At 40.5% G+C, this 8,816-nt stretch overlaps 1 protein-coding gene across 3 annotated transcripts; it reads left to right on the forward strand.

Moving 5' to 3' along the window:
* Positions 1-474: 474 nt before the first annotated feature.
* LOC111961817 (ankyrin repeat family A protein 2) lies at positions 475-8,474 on the forward strand. Of its 3 annotated transcripts, none has more exons than XM_023984369.2 (9): positions 475-594; positions 1,396-1,668; positions 1,817-1,975; positions 2,124-2,189; positions 2,399-2,496; positions 5,092-5,217; positions 5,344-5,410; positions 5,678-5,758; positions 6,588-7,501. In XM_023984369.2, the coding sequence occupies exons 1-9, from the start codon at positions 510-512 to the stop codon at positions 6,641-6,643; spliced, it is 1,011 nt and encodes a 336-aa protein (XP_023840137.1). In that variant the 5' UTR covers positions 475-509; the 3' UTR covers positions 6,644-7,501. The 3 variants fall into 3 exon arrangements, with proteins under 3 accessions (XP_023840137.1, XP_070298936.1, XP_023840138.1); XM_023984370.2 differs by having other exon boundaries at positions 505-594; positions 1,265-1,668; XM_070442835.1 differs by lacking the exon at positions 5,678-5,758 and having other exon boundaries at positions 6,588-8,474.
* Positions 8,475-8,816: the final 342 nt, after the last annotated feature.

An 8,816-nucleotide genomic window follows, 5' to 3' on the forward strand; every position in this document is an offset into this window, starting at 1 on the left:
GGACTTGGAAAAATAACTTTGCATAAACCAACTTTTAGCATTTGACCAAACTGTGATCTCTAGTCTCACAGCAGTGTAACCGGTGTGAGCGTAGCCCAATCTATTATTCAACATTTCGTATTAAAAGGGATTAAACAAACATTGCAAAATGTCATGTTAACTTTAATTCAACATGATTTAGGTTTTTGGCGCTGACACAGGTTAAACACAGGTCCCCAAGGCCTCAACGATTTTGATGCATAGGCCTACATGGGGTCTTTTGGAAATATCAGTATTCTACCTACATTTTTTGTCCGTAGTCTGTTTGTGTATCCAATTTAGAGGTGTGGTTATTTTAGTGTAATTCATTTTACCAATTCATCCATTAATTACCATTAATTTAAGTTAAAATACAAAAATCTGTTTTAATAGATCTTTCACTAGAATAAAAAAAAAATCTGAATAGCATCGTTCACCCATACCTTTAAATGTCACGTGGAGAAAAAAACATTGATCTGAAGAAACTGCTCATGCGCGAGAAACATCAAAACAAGCACAAAGCCAGCTGTCAAATCGTTGCAACACCGGTGAACATTACACAAAATGTGTTACTAGGTAAGAAATCATTCTGTGTTATTGTGACTCACCTTACTACGGTTTTCTTTGTGCTTGTAATCAGTACGTTAGTTTGCTTGTAAGGGATTCTGCTGGGTTTGTTAGCTAGCTAACCATGCTAGCTAGCTAACACTAAGCCAGAAAGACTGAAATATTTCTGACTTGGTTAGCTAGTTAGCCCTCGTTCACCCAAAAGGGCATATCTTGAGCTAGTTAACAATAACGTTAGCTAGACAGTTGGGTTTCGTAAATCGGACAGAATTTGGTTGAAGGTCCAAGAATTAGCTAGCTAGCTCTTTTAAAACTAGCAAGTTGCATAGACACTGCTAGTCTCAACTGACGCGGAATACAAGCCTTCGAACTTGTTTTTGCACGCATGTTGTTATTTAGGAATGATCATTGTCTGTTCACTTACAACCCCACTCTCTCCTGTTGGATTTATGCATAGCATCACTAACGTTACCCATTTTTTTTTTTTTATTGTTGACACTTATTGTTTAAAAGGTATATACACAGCACATAGACAGTAGTAATTCATGATTGTTGTAATATTAAATATCTTTTTTTTTACAAAAGAGATCAGCTTTGCATGCTTAAATTGATGACATAGGCACACACTAACTTGAATTAACGTTACCACATTCTGATGTTGCTTTTGTATCCATTCAAGGCTTTTAGACATATCTTCTATTGGAGACCGGATGTGGTGATCAAAGCGTTTATTTACCAGATAGATCACATCCACCCAGTGCAGAGTTGACCATCTGACTCACTGTGTCACTGCCTCGGTCATGGACACAGGTTCAGTAGCAGGTAGGACCAGTTCGGTCTCCGAAGAGATGGAGGGGATATGTGTGATGCCAGATATGAGCAACATCAAGTCAGAACACCCGGGTGAGAGTGTGGACGACACAGGTGCACAGAACGTGGCCATGGGGATCAAGTTCATCCTGCCCAACCGCTTTGATATGAACGTGTGCTCAAGGTTCGTCAAGTCGCTCAATGAGGAGGACAGCAAAAACATCCAGGACCAGGTCAATTCCGACTTGGAGGTGGCGTCTGTTTTATTTAAAGGTACCAACTGACTACCAAGTGTTGATGCACTCCTTATTTGTATTACAATGTGATTTCCATATTTGACCCCAGAAAATCAGAGGAGATATTTTGCTCCTCAATTGAGCTTAGCTGATGGTTGATGCTATATCTCTTTTGCCTCTTTCAGCCGAGTGTAATATTCAGACGTCGCCCTCACCAGGGATACAAGTGCGTCATGTTTACACCCCATCCACCACCAAACACTTCTCCCCCATCAAACAGTCGACAACACTCACCAACAAGCACCGTGGAAACGAGGTGTCCTCCACTCCTCTTCTGGTCCACTGTAAGTACCTGAGCTCATCCTAAACTAAAAAAGTTTGTCACATGTCACTTACCCTCTTAAACATAGACTACAACCTAAAACGTACTTGACTCTAACATTGAATGATGGCTGCTTGACCTCTGACATGTGACTTATGCCTTCTTTCCAGCCCTGTCCATTCACCAGCTGGCAGCACAGGGAGAAATGGTGTTCTTGGCCAGCAGGATTGAACAAGGTGGCAATGTCCCTCAGGGTGGAGTTGTATTTATGTCTGTTTGTTAATGGTATATTGATGTTGGGCTCGTTACAACCATGAACAGTCACATAATTAACAGTTGGTAAGATAAGAATAACATTTACTCAAATGTCTATTAAGGGCTTCATGGGTTGACTAGAAATATGTGAAACATGTTACTGACCGCTTTGATGTTTGTATCGCTGTAGAGACAGTGATTAACCTGCAGGACGAGGAAGGCTTCACCCCCCTGATGTGGGCCGCAGCACACGGACAGATAGCTGTCGTAGAGTTCCTGCTCCAGAACGTAAGAAAAACAACATGTTGAGACATGCACTATACATTACCGTTCAAAGGTTTGGGGTCACTTAGAAATGTCCTTGTTTTTGAAAGAAAAGCACTTTTTTTTCTTTCCATTAAAATAACATCAAATTGATCAGAAATACAGTGTAGACATTGTTAATGTTGTAAATTACTATTGTAGCTGGAAATGGCTGCTTTAAAAAAAAAAAATGGAATTTCTACATAGGCGTACAGAGGCCCTTTATCAGCAATCATCACTCCTGTGTTCCAATGGCATGTTGTGTTAACTAATCAAATTTTATCATTTTAAAAGGCTAATTGATCATTAGAAAACCAAAGAGGACAAGTACATTACAGTGTCTAGTTTGAGAAACGGACGCCTCACAAGTCCTCAACTGGCAGCTTCATTAAATTGTACCTGCAAAACACCAGTCTCAACGGTGAAGAGGCGACTCTGGGATGCTGGCCTTCTAGGCAGAGTTGCAAAGAACAGCTCTAGTTCACCCAAGAGCGGGCCTATCTTGGGCTAGCTAACAATAACGTTATCGTTAGCTAGACAGTTGAGTTTCTTTATTATTTCCTTAGACGTATTAGCTAACTATCAGTAATCGTAAGTCAGACAGGGATGCTGGCCTTCTAGGCAGAGTTGCAAAGAAAAAGCCATATCTGACTGGCCAATAAAAAGAAAAGCTTAAGATGGGCAAAAGAACAGACACTGGACAGAGGAACTCTGCCTAGAAGGCCAGCATCCCGGAGTCGCCTCTTCACTGATGTTGAGACTGGTGTTTTGTGGGTACTATTTAATGAAGCTACTCCCTTCACAGAAAAGCGCAAATTGGCCCTAACCAGAATAAAAAGAGGAGTGGGAGGCTCTGGTGCACAACTGAGTAAGAGGACAAGTACATTAGTGTCTAGTTTGAGAAACTGATGCTTCACAAGTCCTCAACTGGCAGCTTCATTAAATGGAACCCGCAAAACACCAGTCTCTCTTTGTTTCTGGACATTTTGAGCCTGTAATCGAACCCACAAATGCTGGTGCTCCAGGTACTCAACTAGTCTAAAGAAGGACAGTTTTATTGCTTCTTTAATCAGAAACAACAGTTTTCAGCTGTGCTAACATAATTGCAAAAGGGTTTTCTAATTATCAATTAGCCTTTTAAAATGATAAACATGGATTAGCTAACACAACGTGCCATTGGAACACAGGAGTGATGGTTGCTGATAATGGGCCTCTGTACGCCTATGTAGATATTCCATAAAAATATCTGCAGTTTCCAGCTACAATAGTCATTTACAACATTAACAATTTCTACACTGTATTTCTGATCAATTTGATGTTATTTTAATGGACAACATGTGCTTTCCTTTCAAAAACAAGGACATTTCTAAGTGATCTCCAACTTCTGAACGGTGGTGTATATACAAAAGTATGTGGACAGCCCTTCAAATTAGTGGATTTGGCTATTTCAGCCACACCCGTCTTTGACAGGTGTATGAAATGGAGCACACAGCCATGCAATCTCCACTGACAAACATTGGCAGAAGAATGACCTTACTGAACAGCTGACCGCTTTGATGTTTGTATCGCTGTAGAGATAGTGATTAACCTGCAGGATGAGGAAGCCGAGTTCCAAACTGCCTCTGGAAGCAACTTCAGCACAAGAACGGTTCGTCGGGAGCTTCATGAAATGGGTTTCCATGGCCGAGCAGCCACACAAGCCTAAGATCACCATGCGCAATGCCAAGTGTTGGATGGAGTGGTGTAAAGCTTGCCACCATTGGACTCTGGAGCAGTCATCTGGCAGTCCGATGGACAAATCTTGGTTTGGCGAATGCCAGGAGAATGCTACCTGCCTGAATGCATAGTGACAACTGTAAAGTCTGGTGGAGGAAGACTAATGGTCTGGGGCTGTTTTTCATGGTTCGGGCTAGGCCCCTTAGTTCCAGTGAAGGGAAATCGTAACGCTACAGCATACAATGACATTCTAGACGATTCTGTGCTTCCAACTTTGTGGCAACAGTTTGGGGAAGGCCCTTTCCTGTTTCAGCATGCCAATCCCCCAGTACCAAAAGCGCGGTCCATACAGAAATAGTTTGTCAAGATTGGTGTGGAAGAACTTGACTGGCCTGCACAGAGTCATAACCTTAACCCCATCAAATACCTTTGGGATGAATTGAAACGTAGACTGCGAGCCAGACCTAGTACCCTAACATCAGTGCCTGACCTTACCAATGCTTGTGGTGAATGGAAGCAAGTCTCTGCTGCAATGTTCCAACATCTAGTGGAAAGCCTTCCCAGAAGAGTGGAGGCTGTTGTAGCTGCGAAGAGGGGCCCTACTCCATATTAATGCCCACGATTTTGCAATGAAATGTTGGGCAAGCAGGTGTCCACATACTTTTGGTGATGTAGTGTAACAACCCAGCAAATGACTATTTCAGAGATATGCAGCATACAGTCAGATACTGTTACCTAAAATGTACATAAGACAGGAAATCACCACAAATAACATCAACATACTATATACAGCATGTATTGTTGAATCCGTTTAGCCCAGATGCTTTTGTCACCAATGGTGTCTTCCATGTCCTCTTCCTTTAGGGAGCGGACCCCAACCTGTTGGCTAAAGGCAGAGAGAGCGCTCTGTCTCTGGCCTGCAGCAAGGGATACACAGACATCGTGAAGATGCTCATCGACTGTGGGGTGGATGTCAATGAATATGACTGGGTAGGAATGTTACATCAGGATTTTCATCTGTATTCTTGTGTATGGCTTAATTTTAATGTACAGTATGTCAAACCAATCATAGAGCAACATTTGTTCCTGTTGAAGATTTCACTCTTACGGTTTCAGAACGGAGGGGTTCCCGTTCTCTATGCTGTCCATGGAAACCATTTGCGTTGTGTGGAAATTCTCCTAGGTAAGAACTGACTGACTGAGGGGCTGGAGCATGTACAGGAAGAAATGAAGCCCTGACTGACCTTCCATTCAGCCGACTAACCAACCGCATTGGTGGCAACTGTCACTTTCTAGATGAATGATTCTCTCTGACTTTTATTAACTGAGACAATATGTTGTGTTAAAAGCTTGGTCTGCACTGATTTTGATGAGAGATGTTGCTTATATTTAGGCTGTGTTGATCCAGTCAGGTCTGTAATCTGACATCTTCCATCCTTTCCTGTCACAGAAAGTGGCGCCGACCCCACCATTGAGTCTGACTCTGGCTTCAACGCTATGGATATGGCTGTGGCAATGGGCCATAGGAATGGTATACAAATATGCATCTCATACAGATCATATGTAGGCTATATACTTCTCATCATGAAGAACAAGTTCAAATATCATGACTAAAGAGTTCTTGTAGTCTAGGCATACATACATAAAGCGGAAATATAGCGTTTCTTTATTTGTGTTATGCCCGGTCTACTTTCATAAAGATATTGTGCAGCTACTTTCATAAAGATATTGTGCAGCGAGATTACTATCTTTGAATATGTTTAGAGAAATACAAGGGTATTTGGTGAGTTCCTTCTAGTCCGTGTATAACGGTAATCCCTGCCCTCCCCCCACATCCCCTCTTCCACAATCAGATTTCTGTGTTTTGATACAATTATGCAAATGAGGCCATTTTAGCAGGATCTCCTCTGATTCTAACAGTCTGGTCCACTGGTTCCACTAGGATCAGAAGTAACCTTTTTTTTATAGTGCTGTGTAGGCCAAGGATAAACATGTCATCTGTTATGGTATCAGATCCCACCTTACAAACCATTCTCCAAATAAGCCCAGTAGCTGTTAAGATTTCATTACTTAGATGTTTGTCCTATGATCTGAACAGGGATTTAACGTTTAAAATGCTGGCATTTTGGCGCTGTAATTCAATTATCTTTTCTCAGTTTAAGTATAGCTTGAACTAACTAGCATTCCTATGTACATTTAATGAACCCTACCAGATACTTGCCCTTTTTGTTTGCTCAATACTCACCAAACTTTCAGACATTTGCTTTTCATTTTTTCTAACTTCTAAAACCTCAATTTTTGCATGATATCTCTGTGCAGTAGTAGGCTATGGCTGAAACATGTCTCTCTTCTCTGACCAGTTCAACAGGTGATGGAGGCCCACCTACTGAAGCTGCTGATGGGGATCAGAGAGTAACCCACTAACCTGGGGCACAAGAGGAGGGACTGCCTGTGAATATAAATACAGTGGACACCATAAAGAAAAGAGAAATAAGGCTGAGGATGATTGTGGATCATGTTTGAGACTGTTATCTGTTAGGGTGAAGCACAGGTGTGAATGGTTTTGATGAAGCATGTGAGTATTTATGGAGACATGCAACTCAAATGTGTCAGTTTCAGGCCATCGTTTTGGATAGATGCCCTTTTCTTTGAGTTTAGTTTGTTACAATGTAAATAAGTTTTGAGCCAAATGTTAATGTAAGAAAGTAGTGCTTAAACCCAAACGTCTGCTCTAATCATGCATTGATATCAATGGAAGATTTTTGTGAAAGTTTAAGTGCACACTTTTCATTTGAGAATTTTGCTCCTCAAGTAATGGGTAAACACTATAAAGTTGGGATGAAATTAAGTAGATCAAATGGATTGCTTTAGGAAAAATGTGTGGATGCTTCTACAGGTAGGATGTTTTTGTTTATGATTGACTTACATTGGAGGAAATGGGTTGTTTTCAATCAAAATGGTGAAGGAAAAAGGAAACCGCACACTGCTCTTGATAGTATCACTGATATTTAATAAGCTTACGTATCGGCCTCACGGCCATTGTCAGAGCTTTTGTGATTTAAAAAAAATGAGCACCCTTATGTAGACCTAGCCCAACCCACATCCGTTCCACACATCGAAAGGGGTTGGAGGCAAAGGGAAAAACAAATAAGTGCTACCAAATATAACAATATGGATTTCATAAATATTACAGAAGTGTATAAAAAAGATGTATTAAACACGTCTGTAAAACCACAATGAGGACATAGCAAGTTTTCATTAATCATTGGGTACATCGTACAAAAAATATCAGAGTAATCTTAAATAGGCACATAATTCATGTTCAAATTCACAACATAACATACATAGGCATTTCATCATTAAGTCCTTTAGGAAATAATGTCTGGAGGGTGAAAATCCCAAAACATTCTCTTTTACTCAGAGTATTATTCATATCACCTCCCCTGTCTGATATCTTAACTTTCTCTATGCCACAAAATCTAAAGGTAGAAATGTCATGCTTTAGGTCATTAAAATGTACTGCGACTGGATAATCCCTGTCGTTAATCCTGATTGAATTTTTATGTTCACTAATTCTCTGTTTGAGAGAGCGGGAGGTTTTACCGACAGCAAAGCCCACATGGACATTTAATAATGTAAATAACATGGGTGGTGGAACACGTAATGTCATTTATTTGGAACCGTTTTCCTGTGTGTGGGTGGCAGAAATATTCATACTTCATCATATTGTTGCACTGTGCGCATCCTCTGCAATCAAAATGGTAAAAAATAAACAGCTTAACAAGAGCACTTTCTCAATCAAAAATGTTGTTAGGACTGTCTGAGAGTGGTCTAAGTGGGGAGGGGGAAACTAGCTGTTATTGGCAGAGAGGTTTGGAACTACTTATTCCATTAATGGATTTACCGCCTGGTGATGTCGTAGGCAGGCAAAAACTCCATCCCACCAAAACAGGCTGAAATTTCAGGTAGTCTTTTCAAACAACTCTTACACTACAATTGCATAATTTTCACAGTATTATTCCAACCTCAATGTGGAAAGATATATTAAACACAGGAAAATCATGTTTTTGCCTGCACTGGGCCTTTAACATACCACCCAAGGGTAAATAAGTGTTAAATATTGCTGGTGCTGCTTTTTTGTTACTGTAAATAAACGTTTTTTTTTTATCACTGTTTTTATTAACATTGTAAACTATCTTGAGAGGGATAATCCACCCCCGTAAATAAAAACCTTGAACTCCTGTCAATTTGGTGAAATCCTATGTTCTATCAATAGGTAACATGACTTTTCCCGTGATTTAGCTTCTAACTGGTCTATGTGAAATCAGGAAATAGTGTAGTAATGCATCATAGCTACAATAAAGACAGTACACTAAGAAGATGGGCAGAAACTGGTTCGCCGATAAAATCCTTGATACCACTTGGCTAGCTAAGCTCATGCGCAGAAACACGTTATTGGGTTGTGCCTCGCACACGTGCATGCCGTCAAGTCAAAGGCACTCAAATAAAATTGTATTTGTCACATGCACATAATGCTTGTGTTCATAGCTCCAGTGCAGTAGTATCTAACAAAACAAAGTTGCTTAGGA

This window comes from Salvelinus sp. IW2-2015, linkage group LG4q.1:29 (assembly GCF_002910315.2).
Source record: "Salvelinus sp. IW2-2015 linkage group LG4q.1:29, ASM291031v2, whole genome shotgun sequence".
NCBI classification, from domain to species: Eukaryota; Metazoa; Chordata; class Actinopteri; order Salmoniformes; family Salmonidae; genus Salvelinus; species Salvelinus sp. IW2-2015.